This window comes from Cavia porcellus, unplaced genomic scaffold (genome assembly GCF_034190915.1).
Source record: "Cavia porcellus strain 051 isolate PalLab524CR breed Dunkin Hartley unplaced genomic scaffold, mCavPor4.1 scaffold_5, whole genome shotgun sequence".
NCBI classification, from domain to species: Eukaryota; Metazoa; Chordata; class Mammalia; order Rodentia; family Caviidae; genus Cavia; species Cavia porcellus.
The window spans coordinates 53,779,813-53,798,682 of NW_026947488.1; the positions used below are offsets into that span (position 1 = coordinate 53,779,813).

The window sequence follows — 18,870 nt, forward strand, 5'->3', positions numbered from 1 at the left end:
TATGTTCTGACTTCCAACAATGAATGTAATCATTATATATCACAAACATATACTAATGAATTTTTAAAAAGGAAAAGAAAAAACCCAAACCTGCACTAATAGCCTAGAGTCATGACTGGGAGACCAAGGGTGAGGTCTCAGTAGGGCCATTCAGGGATAAGTTCTCTTAAAAAATTGCTGAGACTCCTGGCACAGCAGATTTCCAGATTGGAATCACTTCTCTGATTGTTCTATATTACAACTGCATATTATCAGTTCTGATTCATTGTTCTGGGTGCTAATGGGAGAAGTTTCCATTTCACAGAATTGCTTCCTATAGTGGTAACAGGTTGAGTACTGTTCCTGCCACCCTGGGAGGCGATCCTATGTATCCTGAGTACCTCCACATATGCTCTTATAAGAGAGTTCTTTAAAGATTTCTTTTTCATTCTCTAATAAATAACATTAAGAAAGAGATTAGCAATGGTCTTTGATCAGATTCAGTGCGTTGGCATGCTTTTTGGCATGTTCGGCATTATTCTTTCTCTGGCCCCTTCGCATGTGCCAGGTTGTAGGTGGTTATCAAGGAATTAAGGCTGTGACTGAAACAGTGTTCCAGAAACCCTCTGAGACACTGGAAAGCAGGCTGGGCAGGGAAATAAGCTGGTATTCCTTCCTGAGCCTGAGAGATGAGGCCTGGAGTTTGGGTACAGTCGTGCCATTTTGAAAATAAAAGAGGGATTGTCTCTAGGAGGGAAGAAGCTTGGAGCGGTTCTGGGTTAGGCAGGGTCCTGGAAGCATCTGCACAGCCTTTCTTGGGTACTTAGAAAATTGGGGAATATCCAGTGTTGCCTCTGAGCCCAGCAAGCAAGGAGATGTGCCTTTTTCTAGGCTGTTTCCTTGACAAGCCCAGAATCTCTTTGAAGGTGCCTGGTCTCTATCTTTGTTTCTGACCCAAGGCTGGCAATGATTGTTGCCTTATTGTGATCAAGCAAGGCTCTAAGACCTGACCCAGCCTCCAGTTCTAGCCACACTTCCACTGTCCAGTTAGTTGTAACTCACACATATGCCTTGTTTTCTACTCCTTGGATACACAAATTCTTCCCACAGTTTCTACCTCCCTAAAGGCTGTTCCCTTTGTCCAGAACACTTTATCTTCTTTTTTAGCTGAATGACTCACCTGCATCATCAGGTTCTAGTTTAACTATTATTTCCTCCAGGAAGTCTTCCCTGACTTGCAAACTAGGTCAGGCTTCCTGACTGATGCTCCCTTTGTTCTTATGTCTACAACTAGAGGTTCTCTTGTATAATAATAGGTTCTATGTCTTTCTCAATTGAACTAGATGGTAAATTCTGTGATGGGAAAGACCCTGGACACTTTCACCCTGAACCTTGCCTAATAGATGGGCAAAAACTTTTGGTGAATAAAGATTCAAATTTCTTACATTTGAAATTGAGATGTATAAATAGCTGGTGGGAACAAAGTCCCAGTTCTCTTTCTAGCCTCAGTTCCATAACAATTCAAATATGGGGTAGCTAATGCTGCACCAAATAAACAGGCTTTGTTTTGCAGTTAATGAATTGGTGAAGGCGTAGTAATTGGTTGCTTTTTATGTGTAGAGAAATTACCTCTGTCCTGATTTGCAATATTTGGGCTATTTTGGGCTGCTTTTGTCTTTTGGGCCTCTTTGTATTGGTGCAATAATTTCACCATTTGGCTACACAGAGGCCCAATTAAGATTACAAATATGGTCCCATAAAATTTACTTCTTGACATTAGAATGTTTTGTTGCTAATTACTCTCTGAGGTTTTTAATTTCAATCCCTCCTTGGTGACTTAGTGCAGAAATTCAAGGGCACAGTTATTTTTCCCAAAGGGAAAGGAGAACTCAGTAATGCCAAGTTTCTATTTGTCCTACCTTCTGGTAGGGCCATCTAATTTTTGATTCTCTCTGCTATACTTTCTTTACCTTGGCCAGAAAAAAATAATTGAACAAAAATCTTATTGGGAAAAAGATATAAATTTTAGGGGAAAAAATAAAAGCACTGTTTCCAGTCATTTAAACAATATTTTACTAAGTACTTGTGAGGTATGATAAAAAATATGATGAATGTTCAAATTTTAAAAAAATTAAATAAAAGGCATTGTCATTAATATTCCCCTCAAAATACTTTCCCTTGCTTTGAACACGCTTATTCTTTCGTTCTGTGAAGCAGTTCTGGAAGTTTTCTATTATGACTTTAATTGTGCTATTGTAGCTGCCTCAATATTATGAATCAGTTCAAAATATTTATCTCTTATGTTCATTTTGACTTTTGGAAAGAGCTAAAGGTTGCATGGTGTCTGATCTGGGGAATAAAGTAGAGGAAGACATACTATAATGTTTTTACAAGGCTGCTGTTGTGTTGTGTGGCAGCATTCATTATTCTTGGTCACATCTTGTAAAGACAGAAAAGAGGACTGTCAGAACTGCTTCAGAAAGTGGGATTTTTCAAAGTGAGGGCAATAAATGGCAATCTGTCCTTTAATACTTTAAGAAGGTTTTAAATAGTCACTGTATATTTTGATCACACCTTGTACTATGTGCCAGATCCTATGTTCTAGGGATTGAAGATCAATAAAAGGATATAACAAATCACTATCACCAGGGAATTCAGAGTCTTGAGTGAGTAAGAAGTGTTGAAGATTCTCAGGCACATCTGGGAGTGAATTTCATGGTGGGACTTGGTAGCAGTAGCCCATCCCAAAGTGTCATATCAGTCTCCAGGGGTTGAAATGAGGGGAACTTAGGTTATTTTTCATTTGAAGACACTAACTGGAATGAATGTGAATTTTAATAATATTTTGAATGGGTTGATAAAATAGGAACAGATGGTTAAAGTTTGTCATTTCAGGAAAAATAATGAAATATTGCACAGCTGAAGCTGTCTCTCTTTCACACTCTTCCTTGTTTCCTCCCCACTGCAGAGATACTTAGATGCATAAAAATTTAAAGCAAAATACTATAATATTTTTTAGCCATTTTTGGTCTTCTCACCTGAAAAGACTCTAACTTTTTCAGTAATCTCTGTGTTACTGTATTCTGCACCTTGAGAAGAGACTTTTTACATGATATTGCTTTGTGGGGATTTAAGAGGTGGTGGGGAAGTGAGATTTGCTTGGGTGTCTCTCTGCCATGAAGAACTCAGCAGGAACTCAGCAGGGCAAGGATGAGTTGGGTAACGTCCTATCTACCAGCCCCTGAGATTATTTATGAGTATATCGTCACCATTATTATCTGCATTTTCTTGGATTTGCCTTATTCCAGTTACAGATCTCTGAAGTTTTCATATTATTCTGCTTGGACAGTGCATTTGATGAGATTAAATGCTGGGAGAATCATATAGCACTGATTTGGCACTGTTGCTAGAAATTCTTGGGAAAATGAGCATTGTGTGCTATTTGCCTATTGCTTGCCGACTTCAGTAGCAAGAGCTCCAGAATGCTCCTGGATAAACATCATCTTTGTGGCCACACATTGTTTTATGAGCTGAGTCATTAGCCTGGCTGGTTTCTTCAATGCTGCTATCTGGTTCTCCAGGCAGCAGAAAACAAGGAGAGAAGATATGAAGTGCAGCTCATCGAGCTTTGTGGATGATCAGTTTCACTTGCCAAAGGTGATGAAGAATTTACCCTTGTGGAATTTGCTTATGACAAAAGAATTAACTTATCAATTTAAATTTTATTTCAGAGAGAAAAATGATGCCATCTTTATTTCTTGTATATTATTTATACAATTTGTTTGATTATAGATTATTTTTAATATCCACCAGCCTGAAAGAATTTTCTGCTCAAAAGCTGTCTCCTTCCTTACTCATTGAGTTGCAGTTTATCACCTAAGTAACGATCAGGCAAACCCAAAAGTAACAGTGACATGTAAGGCAAACTGCAGACTTTTTTATCTCCTAAACTGCCGTACTGTGTTTATGATTTACATAGCTACTTGATAAGACATCTCTATAAATTCTTAATTAAAACCAATGTGCCATTAAGGAAATTTAATTAACTCAGGTTTCAGAATTTGGAGATTTGTAATTTGCTGAGGTAAATATTCCAGTTTTCTTTTCTAACCTATTATCTTAAGGTCTCAGTAAACGTGTAAGCAGATCAAAATATATACCAAAGAGTATAAAGTTCCTATTAGGTGGCAGGCACTATGTCAGTCTCCTCTGCATGAAGGTAAAATAAATAAAAAACAATCCTTCCACTGAAGAAGGAACATGTTTGTCTATCTGCAAGGTGGACATCATTTCTTGGAGGAAGGGGGGAAAAGAAAGTGCTTCAGGAAAGACCTTGATGGGAGAGAAGAATGCCTTTTTAACCAAGGGCAGATGAGGACGTTTTTCTGGGGAAAGTGGCTCTGATACAGCCTTTGAAGGGCGAGGACCATCTGTAAGTTCCAAGGAAGGAGAGGACATAGGCTGAGGAATACTGTTAACAAAGGCCCAGGAAGCTTGGGGAAAGGTATGTGCTTGGATTTGGAGTTTAAATGGTCTTGGGGAATTCTGAGGGGTGATAAGCTCAAAAACCAGAGCTTTGGGGGCTGAGAATCAAATAGCTGGAGATCTGGCTTTGTGGTAGAGTTCTCGCCTTGCATGTACAAGGTCATGGGTTCAATTTCCAGCACCGTGCCCTCCCTCCCCAAGTAACTTGATGGTGGCAAGAACATAAGGAAAAAGGGCTGAGGATTTAGCTCAGCAGCACAAGTGCCTGCCTGACAAGTGCAAGGTTGTGAGTTTGATCCCCAGTACCAAAACAAAACAACAACAACAACAAAACACAAGGAAGAGTGAGTGGACCTGAAGGGGATGAGTTTGATAAAGTTCCTGATTTTCAGAGGCAAGTTGGAAGTGAGCTCATATGCTGGAGGTGAGGTGAGGTGAGGTGAGGTGAGGTGTGTGTGTGTGTGTGTGTGTGTGCACATACCTGCAATGGACTGAGAGCCTGAGGAAGGGAAAGCTCAGACCAGATGCTATGGGAACAATAGAGCAGGCGCACAGTCCTGCTGAAGGCTAATTTTCCACTATATGTGGTGTACTCTTTTGTTTTGTCTCAAGAAAACAGTCCAAATTTAGTACAGACAGCAAAAGTGTAAGAGTCAAAGACTTTCAAATGCTCTTCTTCTTACTTTGGCCCCCCTTCTTTTCATTAGCCAGTTGGGATGAATGCCATCCCATTCTGGAGTTGAGGTGTGTAATCATGGTGTAGACAATGTTTTTTGGAGGAGATTTTGGGAATGTCATCTATGATGGATTCATACTGGAAGCAAGTGTAAACTTTGGGAAAACTGACAGACTCAAGTGACTGTCATCGTGTACATTAGACAACATTAGACAACACAGTGGAAGCAGAGGATGAGATAAGAGCTTTCTGGTTATTCAGAAGGCCTGTGTAGCTTGGCCCCATTTGTTGAACAGAGTTCCCTGAAGGGAGTTTTGTGGAAATGTGGCATCATTCCATAGTATTCCTTCATGGTGGTCATCGGGCAGGGGCTTCCCTTGAAGAGTTAGTTACATAAATAAATACATCTTTTTTGTTATGATCTTGGACTCTCTTACTCTTCTTCCTGCAAAAGATGTATCTGAGAAACTAATCATTCACAGAACAGACATTTTATGAGCAAGACTGGGCAGTCTTTATTGGTGAGGGAAATGGTACAGAAATCAAGGGTTGGTAGCAAGAATCCAGGTAAGCACTCTCACACATGAGAGGCTACAAATTACAAAGGATACTTTAAAGGAGCAATCAGTAAGATGTGATGATTACTAGGATACTTGTGTATTAGTTTTACTTTCCACTGAACAGCTATGCACCTGTTCCGGGCTGGGTATTCAGGGGCCAGAAAACTGACTTTAGCCCGGAGCTTGCCTGAAAACTTATACTTTGACAGCTCCACTATTTTTGGAAAGGGGCTGATAAAACACAGATGAACACAGATGAAATCCCAGATGAAGCAGGAAAGGATTGTATATGCTGGGTGCAGCAGATTTTCTGGAAGTGAGGTGCTGAGCTGGGCTTTGAAGAGTGGGGGAGTCCAAGAATGACAGTGAAGGATGACACCAGGGTTTTGACTTGATGGTGGAGGTGACAGAGATGGATGAATCTGCTGGGGTTAAAGCTGGGAATAACATCATATGGTCTGGATGTAGGTGGAAAGTAGTCCTATAATTGCTGGGTTTTGATGAGTGGTTGGTTAATCACAAGAGGAGTCTTATAGAATCAAAGAGAATGTATTCTTAGGGAGCACAAAGAGAGGGAAGGTTTTTGGGAGGGAGCCAGATCTCAGGAGTGCTTCAAAGGCAGAGATTCAGGAGCAGCAGAGGTGGTGCCCTCGGAAGAACCCCCCAGAGCCCACTAAGAAAGTGTTTAATAGGAATGCTGCTGTGACTGTTCAAGTCCTAGAGGTTCACCATACTGGCCAATCTAACAAGACACCAGGAGGTGCCAGCAGCCTAGACCGCAGTGGCATCGTGGGGGATCCAGGAACAACCGTATCCCACTAGGTCCCCTAGTGGCAACCCTGCTCTGTGGGTGGCAACGGTGAGGGTATCTTTCAAAGTATAGGATCATGACAGCATGTCAGTGGCACCGGGATGAGTTGGAAACAGTGTTGTCGCCTTATTTTCTGGATCGCCCTACTGACCACAGGGCCAGTGGCCATCTCGGTGCACCAAGCAGGAGGAAGCAGAAGTCAAAGATTCTTCGGGCCTCTCACCTAACAGACCTCGCCCCCTCTAGTGCTGGTCCGGCAGTGAGGCCGTTCCGCCCATGTCAGGCAACTGGCCTCTCGCGGATTTCCCTCGGCTGGTGCGCGGCGGCAGCGCGTGAATTCGAGCGCGGGCTCGGGGTGAGGGGCGCGAGCCCGGGCAGCGCGAGCCCCCGCGCGCCAGGGAGCGGCGCATGCGCGGGCGTCCCGCGAGCCTGCTGAGGCGAGCAGAGCCGCGGCAGCGGCTGGGGCCCCGCGTCTGAGCTGTGCGGAGCCGAGCGGCGGCGCCAGAGCGGTGGCGGCGGGCAGGTAGCGAGCCCTCCCCCGCCGCCAGGGCCTCCGGGGTCCTTCGCTAAGCCGCGAGGTCCAGACGTGGCGGCGGTGGTGGTGGCGTTCCGGACGGCCTGCGAGGGATGCGCCGCCCACTGCCCCGCGACGCCTGACCGCCCCCGCCTCGTCTCGCGGTGCGCCACAGCTGGGCCCGGGGCCGTGCCCGCTGCGCTGTCGCCCAGCCGTCGTGCTCGCGGGGTCGCGCCCGGCCCGGCCATGTGGACTCCTACGGAGGAGGAGAAATACGGCGTAGGTAGGTGAGGCTCCGGCCTGGCAGCGGCTGGGATTCGGGGAGGACGCTCCAGGACTCCCAACCCCTGTTAGATTCGTGTCCTCTCGCGTCCACCACGGCCCGGAGGCTGTGCGGCCTCCGCGCTAGGAGACCATGGGGTGTGCGAGCGCGGGCGGGTGTGGGGGCGCGGTGGGCGCGGGTCGCCGTGCAGGAGGGCGGCAGGGGGCGCTGGCTGCGCGGTCTCGGCAGGTGCGGCCCGCGGCAGGCGAGGGGCGGGCCCGGGCCGGCTCTGCAGTTGCGCAAGGTTTCTGGCGTGGGGCACAAAGCGGTTTACCCGTGAAGCTTAATTCTAAGAGTCTGCGTTTTCTGCTCCCAAACCTCGATTTTAATAAGTTTCCGCATCCCAGCTGATGAGCTCGGTGGTCAGACTAGAATTTTAAAAAAGAAAGAAAAGGAAAACGTTGACATCATTTTCTTAGTTGTTCAAAATTTTGCAGTCAAATGTTTGATCCATTTTATTTTGTTTTCCCCTCTGTATTAGAAACAGTCGCCCTACATTGGGAAGTGCTTTCAACATGTATCGATGTTTAGTTACAGATTTTGCTTTTAAAAAAATCTGTTCACATAGGAACGCTATTTCTCTTAGAATCTTTTTATCTGTTGTATGAAACTCCAGAGTTGAATTTTTTGACATCCTGTTTCCTTAAAAAAGAATATTCAGTAATTCTTGGCGGCTACATGACAGATTTCAGCCACATTGCATTATTGTAAATTATCTATCATCGTGTTCAGCTAGTTCAGCTAGAAACATTTAAAATGTTGAACATACAGGTTTTTTTTTTTCCTCCTGAGTATGTAATGGAAAATTCTAGATGGGAGATCTACCTAGACATAGATTTTTGTTTCTATTTTTACTGCAACTGAATAAAGGTTTAGTTCACAATTAATTATAAAGTAACTTGGAATAAGGCACATTTATCATGTAAAAATTGAATTTATTTAAATTTAAGGACCTGCAGAGATGTCTTCTGTGTTGTTAGAAAATCTTGTTGAAAGGTAACTTTGGAAGTTTTCAATTAGCTGTGTTAGGATCGAAGTGATACAAAAAGCCCTAGTCCTTGAGCCTCTGTTGAAAAGCAATTGGGAAAATACTGTCAAGATTCACTTTTAGGGGCATTTTATCTTGTCTTTAAGAGAATTCCTCAGTACTAAGTTTCTGCTGCTGTGAAATGAGAAGTTGATGGGTCTGTCTTCTCCCATACTCTCAGACCTGCTTTACTGGAATAATTAGTGATCAGCTGTCCCAGTGGTTCCTGATTAACTTCTTTCTTTCTGAGGTAGAGGAAGTTGTGAGAGTTTAGGGTCCTAGTTTCTCTTCATTGGTCTTGTGGGCAAGTTATTTAATATCATTCCCTTATGTTAATTGGGCGTAATGTTTACTTATTTCACAGGGTTGTGAAAATCAAATAAGAGCATACTGAGTACTTGATAAATGTTAATTTCTTCTTTTCCCTTTAGTACTTAAATAATGCTAGGTATGTTTTGAGGCGAGGACAATGCAAGGCAATCAAGACAGATACATAAAAATCTCAAAGCATTAGTTTTGGTGTGTGATTCATTAAAAAAGAAGGAACAAAATTCTTGCATTCCTAGGAGTTGGGTGATTAGCTTTAGAAAAATTATTTTTCGCTGTGGAAGGGTACAGCATTAGGCATAGAGCAGGACTTAAGTCTCTGCTAAATGAGAGAAAATTATTCTGAAGACATTTCCTTAGCAGCTGTGGTTTGGTATAATTTAGATGCCTTTTCTGCTAAATAAGGCAAGTCACACTCTAATTCTCTCACAGCTTTCTTCCACCATCCATTCCTCACTTATGTCTAAAAGTTTTTGTATTGTTTAAAACTTAGAATACGTTTTTTCCCTTTAACATTAGGGCTACAATTCTAGGTCCCCCCCCCATAAAATCCAGTTCCATCTATAAAGTAGTTTCAGTATAATATTTGTAATGAGAAAACTCATCAATTAAAATGGTAATTTAGTTGCATTGCTTAATTACTGTGAGGGCTAGAGTGGAAATTTAACCATTATCATTATTCCTGTGAGAAAATGTTTTGAGTTCAGCTGTGATTTTTTTATGACTAACTTGGAACACAGATTTCTATTTCTGCCTGCCAACTTATAATCCTACAGTAGGGAGGGAAAACTTACACTCACTTTTCACCAATGTGGAGAAATATTGAGAGGACCTCCATTTGCCTTGTTGCAGCAGTGGGAAAGGTTTTTTTTGGTCCCTTTTGAAGCTGTTCAACTATATTTGACATTGGTAAGGGTTTTGAGATCCCATAATAATCTTACTGCTTTTTAATTATTCTTGTAGGAATTCTGTACGGGTTACAACATTTCTGAGTTATTTTGTTTGTTCATTTAGGAGTGATACCTAAGCTTCCCTTTTTCCTTTGTGTGATTTCTGTTTTGTGATTGACCTTACTGGATTGGTAGGGCATTGTTTTTTCCTGAGGTTCACTTATCAGCCATTTCATGCACTGGGGACTGTGTGGATTCCCAGAGTAGTTCTGATGTTATTTACTAAGCAGATCAAAAAACTGGATCTCAGAGGCTGGTAATCAATCCTTTCTTGTCCTTCAACAACTGTATATCCTCCTTAATATTTTTCTTGGCAGTAGGCACTGTTTCATGATGTACTTGACTGTCTTGGTCTCCTTATGTAGAGCAGTTCTTTCTGGACCCATTACTCTATGTTTTGATTCATTTTGTTGAAAGAGGGAAAGCTCTTAGAGAATCTCTGCTTTCTTCTCTTTTGCCATGATTAGTTGGAAAGTTCTGTGTCCTTTATTTTTTATTCTGTCTTTCCAAGAAGCTTTTTGCCCTAAAGTGCATTGTTAGAAAAATCCAGTTTTTTTTTTTGGGAACACTTCTGTGTGTTAGTTGTACCAAAACTATCAGAGAAACCAAAAACCAATAAGATAATTTTCTCATCCACCAACAACAATAGCAGTAAATACCCATAGCTAAAACAAAAACATTTGTAATTAAACTCCTACATTACATAAATAGCAAACCTTTCAGTGTGTGTGTATTAGTTTGAGATCTTTGATGTGGAAACTACTTTAGAAGGTTATCTTGTTTATTCCATTACTGTTGTGATGTAAATTTCAGAAATTTATTTATTGCTTATTCTTTCCTAATGTCCATTTAGAAGAGCGTGAAAGTATTTCCGCATTTACTGTCTTACCCAGATTGCCCTACACTGCCAGGCATAGTGGTACATGCCTGTAATCAAGCTTGAGAGGTCGTTGAGGCAGGAGGACTGAATGAGTTCAAGACCAGCCTGGTCTACATACTGAGTTCAAGGCCAGTGTGAACTATGTATTGAGCAAACAACAACAGCAATATCAAACCCCCTTATCTTTAGTTATTTTTCCAGAATATCTTACATTTTAGGTTTTTTTTTTACCCTAATTTAAAAAAGAGTAATGCAGGTTTTCTGGCTTTACTTTTTCCTATTTCCTCTTGCTTGGCTTTCCCCAGACTGGGATGTATGGGAAGTGTGTACTTTTTTTTTTTTTTTGAGCCCTGAATTTTTAAAAGAAATATAACTTATAGAGATCTAGCAGTCCAGAGGAGTCTGAAGGTGGGAGAGAGTAGGTCCATGGAAGCTGATCTGAAACAACAAGCTGTCACAAAATTAGAATAAATCTGTTGGCATACTGATTGTAGCTCATTGAAATAGCCTCAAGGCAGTGGGCTCTTCAGTTACTTTGTTCTTGAGAGAAGCCCATCCTTTAAAGACTCTGAAAGAGCCTCAATATCTTTTGTGGAGGTAAAAGCATCCACTAGGATTAGAGAGAATGTCATATGTGCAGGACTTTATTTGTTTTGAAAAGTGAGAGTATGCTTGATATTTTATGATCAGGGTTTAGTTTTTACTGGGAACATTCACAGGTTTTCTACTTGAGACTTAAACGTTAGTGGCCAATCTAAGGTCTTAAACTAGTGTTGAGATTTGAACCCAGGACTTTAGGATTCTAAGCTACAGATTCTTTTATTATATACTATGTTGCCTCTAAATGAACTTTGTCCATACGATCTGTCTCTGGCTTGAAATTTGAGGGTATTTTACAAATTTTGCAGTTTAAAATGGATATCTGTATGGAGTTTTATTTCTATATTGGACATTTTATAAGAACAAATAGTGTTTATCATTTTGCTTCAGAGTGTAATGGTTTACATTGATGAGTGCAAATACAGGGCATAACAAATTCAGAAATTGGTTTTTATAATGCCTTGAGGATTATGTTGGGTGCTGTTGTCCTCCTTTAAGACTTTGTAATACAAAAAAAGAAGTTGAGTACACGTATTGAGTGGTTTTTCAGATGAAGTTTTGATCTTTTAATCTATAGAGCAATGAATTTTCTTTTTGTTTTTTTTTTCTTTGAGATGAGGTCTCATTGTATTGCCCAGGTTGGTTTCAAACTCTTGGGCTTAAGCAAACTTGCTGTCTCAGTCTCCTAGGTAGCTGGGACTATAGCTGTGTGATACTGTATGTCGTATAACCAATTTAAATTTTTTTTACAGGAAAATTAATATATAACAGTATTAACTGGACTTTCATATTTACAGTTTATCATGCAGTGCTAGAATATGCTTTGGAAACATTAAAGTAAGATAAACATGGTACCATTTTCTGTCTGGCAATTTTAGGCATATTCTAAATGATGCATTCTGAAGCATTGTGGTCTGATAAGAATAGTTGTTGAGGTTCTTAAGGTACTTTGTATTCATACCATATTTTTATATTAGTGTTGACATAGTTTTTAAGCTTGTACTTTGAACCATTTTATGAATTTTAAAAAATTTTTAAAGAGAATAAAACCAAACAAAATAGAGCCAATTAAAACAAAATATTGTAAGTGATACAGGATTTAAAAACAGTATCATCTGAAGGTTGCCCATACCTTCAGATTTAGTAAAAATCAAACAAAACAGAATAGAACCAGTAAAAACAAAACAATGACAGCAATAAAGGACTTCAAAACAAGATAATAGTAAACCCAAAATGGCTACCATAATATATCTTGTTATCTTTGAAATACCTGCCCATGCTATCAGATATTATAAAATCAAACAAAACAGAATAAAACCCAACCAACAGAACAATAAAAATGATACAGGACTTTAAAACAAGATAATAGGGAATTAACATTGGCTACCACCTTCAGAAGGAGATCCCCCATAGATGCTACACTGCATATTGTTACACTCTGAATAGATGATCAGACTACTGGCTTTAGTCCTGCAGAGTTAGTGAAACACTAAACACTGTAAGCATTAAGTTGTATTTTACTTCAGTAGCTATCATCTCAACCTGTTTCTCTGAATCAGCCAGTTCCATACAGTGGGAAGCTGGGATATTTGCTCTTCTTGTCTCCCAGCCTGTGCATTGGAAGGGGCTGGCTTCTGGTTCTCCTTGCTGTGGCCCGTGAATGTTGCTGACTCGCAGGAAGGAGCTGGCTTCTTGTTCTTCCCGTGGCCCCTTATGACACTGACACAGGAAGGAGCTGGTTTCTTGTTCTCCCCACAGTCTGTGTGTGGTGCCAACTCAACAGAATAGGCTGGTGTCTGGTTCTCTTCCCCCAACCCATGCATGGCACCTGTTACTAATAGAATTAATAGCTCCCTGTAAAATTTTTTATGGTGTGGTACTAGTTTTTGAATCCAGAGCCTTCACACTGAGATACATCCTTAGCCCTTTTTTATTTTGAGATGCTTAGCACCATATTAACAAAAATGCCCAATTTTGTGTCACAAATATGCATGTAAAACCTACATGCCTGGTAGAAAGTTAAAACTACCAAGAATACCACAGTAAATATGGTACAATCTACTTTAAAGGTTTGTAGCCCAGGATGAGTTCTAACTTGTGATCTTCCAGAGTGCTGGGATTACAAGTATGTCTTCCCTATACATTCTTAAAAGTCTCTGTTCTGTGTATGTAAATAACTTGATTATGACCCTTCAGTAATTCATGAAATTTAAGAACTGTAAGGGATCTCAGAGCTAATAAAGTTTTAAGACTGTAGAGCTAAAACTAGTTGGAATAGCTGGTATTGTTTATTCTGTGTCTATTACTTTTACATTATGGCTCAAAGTTGCTTCATCTGTTGATTTGTAATTTAGCCAAACTGAGCTTTCCCAGTTTTCTGTCTGAATTTACTTATATTGGTGCTGCCATGTGCTGGAACTATTTACTATGCATTAAACACTTTTTTTTTTGGTGGAACTGGGAATCGAACTCAGGGCCTTCGCACTGAGCTATATACTTAACTATTTTTTATTTTGAGACTGGATCGTTCTGAGCTGCTATGTTGTCCAGGTTGGGCTTGAATTTACGATTCTTCTGCCTCAACCTCTCAGAGTGTTGCATTACAGGCATGTGGTATTGTGCTTAGCTTACATGATTTTTATTTGCTGCATTCTTCTTTTACTTATATTACCCTCCTATATAGAATGCCTTTCTCTCATATCTTTACCTCTTGAACTGTTTACTGTCTTCTCTTTTTTTTTTTTCTTCTTTTTTATCGGTACTGGGGATCGAACTCATGACTGCCTGCTTGCAAGGCAGGTGCTTATGACCCTGAGCTAAATCCCCAGCCCCTGTCTTCTCTTATATATCACTGTCTTTGTAAACCTTTTTCTAGATCCTTGACCATACTTCTCTGTGTGTGTGTGTGTGTATAGTTTTATTGAGACAGACTCTTGCTATGTCTAATTATGTATATTTTATTCAATTAATAATTTTGTTCTATTTTCCTTAATAGTGGTATATTTATTTTATCCTTTTCCATTAACTGATGCTTTTATAGGTTTTGATTATGAACTATAATAAAAAGTAAGGTAAAAATTGCTATTGTATACCTGCATGTGTTATATACCCACACATATGTCTAGCATTAAGAAGTTAAGATTTATTATGTAGTGTTTTTCTTATTCTTGTGAAGTATACACTGATATTTTCTATTCATTTCTGTTTTGTGAAAATATTGATGGCGACTTCTTCAATTGATTATTATAACCCATTATTACAAGTCATTTCTCTAGGCTGTAAACTCTTTTTAAAGAGTATATTATGCTATGTTTTTTGTTGTATTCTTGTCAGTTGTGTACAAGGCAGATGTATATTTGTTGCACTGAATTGACCATTTTTGTTACTATTGTTTTAAGTGTGAGTTTTGGAGGCTTTTGAGCTGCCATCTCACAGTAATTCTCATACTGAATTTCTACCAACTAAACTCTAGGCTTTATTTCATATGAAGTGAAGTCAAACTGTATTTCCTCCATGCTAAGTTTTAAGTTTTATTTTATTATTTTTTAAGTGTAAGAAAGGTTTATTGGGGAATAGAAATGGCCCCTGAGAGACAGGAAGGGGCAACGATATTTCTCATCACAAGGTAAGTATAACATGGGTCAAACTGTAACAACCAATAAGATTACAAGTATAACTTCTTAGCTAATAGTGATCCAGTAGGGAAGCAGGACATGTAGCAAAGGCATGTGGCTGAGGGCATTGACCTTCCTTTATCTTCGACTTCTTTTTTTTTTTTTTTTTTCTGTCTTTTTCCTTTTTACCAGTACCAGGGATCAAACTCACGACTGCCTGCTTGCAAGGCAGGCACTCATGCCGCTGAGCTAAATCCTCAGCCCCTATCTTCGACTTCTAAAAGAGGATTGTTTTAGGGAAGGGGTGGGCCCAGAGGTCATCCACCCAGTTGTCTGATGTATATGTGGACTTAATAGAATAGTGATACCAATTAGAGTATAATCTCAAGTTTCCATTCATCCCTTAGGAAGTATGTAAGTTTGGCCATTATGATTTTATCTTGAGGCCTTGTCTTCTTCAGATGTGCCTCTAGCCACAATTCTAATGTCTCTGCCTTCCCTGACTTCCTTGAGAGCTCAGTCCCTTTATGACTGTATTAATTTTTATTTGACTTAGCTACCTATAACATTCACCCTTCTGAAGAAGTATCTCTCACTGTGACTAGGGGAGAATGGGCGAAGTTTCACTCTAGCTGCTTTGAGCTGAGAAGAGTCAATATAGGGGAGATGGCAATCGGGGCTTCCTCCAGAGAGCTAATCTGAGGGGTCTTGAATAGAAGTTGGGGTTTAACAGTTATGAACTCCTCTTACAAGGTCAATGACACATTTGTTGTTGATTCCATTTGTGTCTTGAATTGAGAATAAACAAATTTTCCCAAAAGGTTAAAGCCTGGGCAATCAAAGCATGAACACTATAATGGAAAGACAGGTTGGGGATTGAACAGAGCCATGTCCAATGCTGCTCTTAAGGAATTGGATAGTGATTGTGACTAGCTGGCCCTTAAACTTTTCTACTGATTGACCTTATCTGATATTTCTTTGTCACAAGTCTCCAGTTTTAGCTATAAGAGGATGGAGAGTTTGGTGGTTTTGATGGACAATTTTAGCTAAGGGATTTAAGGGTTCTTACTGAGCAGTACAGTTTCCATTGTAGTTTCCTAGCCTTTTTGAAATGTAAAAGTGGTCAGTTACAGGTGTAGCTGGAAATTGCCAGCATGAGTCAGTGATTGGTGCCCCTTTCTATATCTCACCTTTATTACTGTGGTTTTATTCTTGTATCTTTTGGATATACTTTTCTGCTGGGTGTTTAAGACCAAGTTAAAGTGATACCTGTGTTGATTAAAATAAACCTTTTGCTATGTATCTAGGTAAGTTAAGTCTCCATAGGCATTACTTGTGGAAACGTGCAGAGCTGTCAACTCCTCTGTTAGTATCATCTTCCAGGTCTTGACCATGTACCTTTCTGTGGAAGCTTGGGAGACTTTTCTCTCTTTTTGGCACACTGTGCATTGGCTGATTCCTGTTGTCTGGAGTTCAGTAATGTCTTTGCTCAGGAGATCGGGTGGCTCACCAAAGTTGCAGAACTTTGTGAAAAAAAAAGATCCCCTTATGTTTTTAGCTTTTATTGATCTTCAAGAGCCAGGGCCAAAATATTGACTGTCCTCTCTCTAGTTTTGGTCTCCAAACTCCAGTGGTAGAACACTCAGATGAGAAGATTGGTTCCATCAGTATTATAACTGGAGCAGTAGGTTTAAGTTTATGATACTTTCTACGTATTAAGCACCTTGAGTAATTACAGAGTATGTCTTGTGAACTGTACCAATCATGGTTGTCTTAAAGGTTGAATCCCTACAGAATGTTACTAGATAATATTTACAAAGTTTTATAGAGGAAACTTGAGACCTAGGGCCACATCGCATTTTAGCATGACAACCATGGTTAAATTATTATCTCTGAAATACAAAGGGCAGATTGGAAGTATTCCAAGTATTTTGTTTAGGGCTTATTTTCTAATTTTATTTAAGACTCTGAATTGAGAAGTTCTAAAATTCCAGCCTGTGAAAGACATATATCTCTTCCAGGGATGGAGAGAGGGATGTAATGGCCCAGAAAAATCCTACCCTTGGGGCCTAGGGCAAAAAAAAAAAAAAAAAAAAAATCTCTTGAGATGTTTTTGTATTAACATCCAGGCTACTCTTGGCAAGACTAGGGTAGGTTTTGCTCAAAATTCTTTTGAAAGCTTGTACTTGTTGTCCATTACTTACTTATTAGCAGGAACATATATGCTAATTTCTTACCTTTCCTATACACATGAATGAAGAATACCATACCTTGAAGTGGAGAGAGCTGGGGAGGTTGAGGCCTTTTTGAGAGTGAGGGAATGAACAAGTAAGGGACAAAAGTAAACCATTGGGCTCCTTTCTGGTTCAAGTCCATAGAATTTACCAGGTCCCATGAATAGTGTCAGTTTATCACCCGAGCTGCCAGTTGTATTTGCATGGCTTGGGACATGAGCCTCACCAGCCATAAGGGGGAGCCACGGCATCAGGTAATTTAAGTTTAGGCCCTTCAGTTTTGAAAGTGAAGTTAAAGAGCAGTTTATAAACCCCTCGAACTGTTTTGGAACCTGCAAATGTTGTGTTTATGAAAATAACTCCCTCTGGTGTCACCCACATGTCTGTTCTTTTAATGGATTGCAGGTCTAGTTTCCTGCAGCACCTGGACAGGAAACTACACTCAGGACACTGGATGGGACTTCGCCCTTATGTGTGTCCTCCTAGATGAGCAAAATTCCAGTCTCATCAGTCTCAGAGATGGGGGTTTGTGTTCTTTGTCTAAGACAGTTTTCTGTCTTTGTAGTTTTTATTTACAAACGCTCATTTTCTGTGGGCTCAACTAAAGAGTTTTAGTTGTTAGAAAGGGCAGAAAGATTGACTGCAACCTTTTTAGGGTCTTTCTCTTTTTAAAAAATTTTATTTAAAGAGAAAAAACCCAAAAAGGGTAGAAATAATACATAATTTCAAAAAAATATACAGTAAGAAATCACTAGTTGATAAATTACATATTGTCCTCTTAGAAATAGTTGTTCAAGTTACAAAAGTAAAGCATACAGAATGAACATTCAAACATGAAGACTGCAAACACTTCTGTTCAACTATCCAATTAAAACAGTAATATGGTTATCAATCCTATGCACTTTAACATACATGCAGTTATATCCTTTAGAGCACTTCCTTTTCCTCTTTTTTGTACAATAACAATTACACATTTTGGGTTTTATTACTCCTACATTTCTTACTACTTTTTACTCTAGAGACATAGTGTGATATTTATAAATATGATTCTTATTTATTTCACTAATGAGGATAGTCTCAAGTTGTCTCCATTTACCTACGAAGGCCTCAAGGTCATTTTTATAGCTGAGTAATATTGCATTGTATAAAAATACCACATCTTTTTCATCCACTCTGCAGCATCTTGGTTATTTCCAAGATTTGGCTATTGCAAATTGTGCTGCTGTGAACATGGGTGCACATATATCACTGTGATATGACCTTTTCAGTTTTTCTGGGAAAATACCCAGGAGGGGAATAGCTGGATCGAATGGAACTTCCAATCCTAGTCTTCTGAGAATTCTCCATACTGATTTCCATAGAAGTTGCACCAGTCTACACTCCCACCAGCAGTGGAGCAATGTTCCTTTTTCCCTGCAACCTCGCCAACATTTGTTATCAGTTGATTTCTGGATGGCAGCTATTTCCGGAGTGAGATGAAATCTCAATGCTGTTTTAATTTTCATTTCTTGAATGACCAGTGATGGTAAACATTTCTTCATGTATGTGTTTGCCATCTGTATATCTTCATCTGAGAACTGTGTGTTCATGTCAGATGCCCATTTTTGGAGAGGGTCTTTGAATTTGGGGGGCTTGATGTTTTTCAGTTCTTTATATGTTCTGGATATAAGTTCTTTGTCTGAGGGGTTGCTGGCTAAAATTGTTTCCCATTCTGTGGGTTTTCTTCTCATTCTGTTGGTGATTTCTTCTGAAGTGCAGAAATGTTTTAGTAACTTGAGATCCCCATTTTTGATTCTTTGAAGTGTTTCCCATGCTGTTTGCGTTTTGTTCATGAATTTTCTATCTACCCCTATGTCTCCAAGACTTCTGCCTACTTTGTCTTCTAGTAGAT

At 39.8% G+C, this 18,870-nt stretch overlaps 1 protein-coding gene across 10 annotated transcripts in view; it reads left to right on the forward strand.

Moving 5' to 3' along the window:
• Positions 1-7,002: 7,002 nt before the first annotated feature.
• Positions 7,003-18,870, forward strand: part of Dock3 (dedicator of cytokinesis 3) — a 707,026-nt gene continuing 695,158 nt past the window's right edge. For 5 of the 10 annotated variants that reach the window (XM_063248927.1, XM_063248931.1, XM_063248928.1 and 2 more), the window contains exon 1: positions 7,003-7,308. In XM_063248927.1, the coding sequence (XP_063104997.1) occupies positions 7,272-7,308 (37 nt within the window). In that variant the 5' untranslated portion in view covers positions 7,003-7,271. The remainder of the gene's footprint in view (positions 7,309-18,870) is intronic. The other 5 variants (XM_063248926.1, XM_063248930.1, XM_063248933.1 and 2 more) reach the window with 2 other exon arrangements.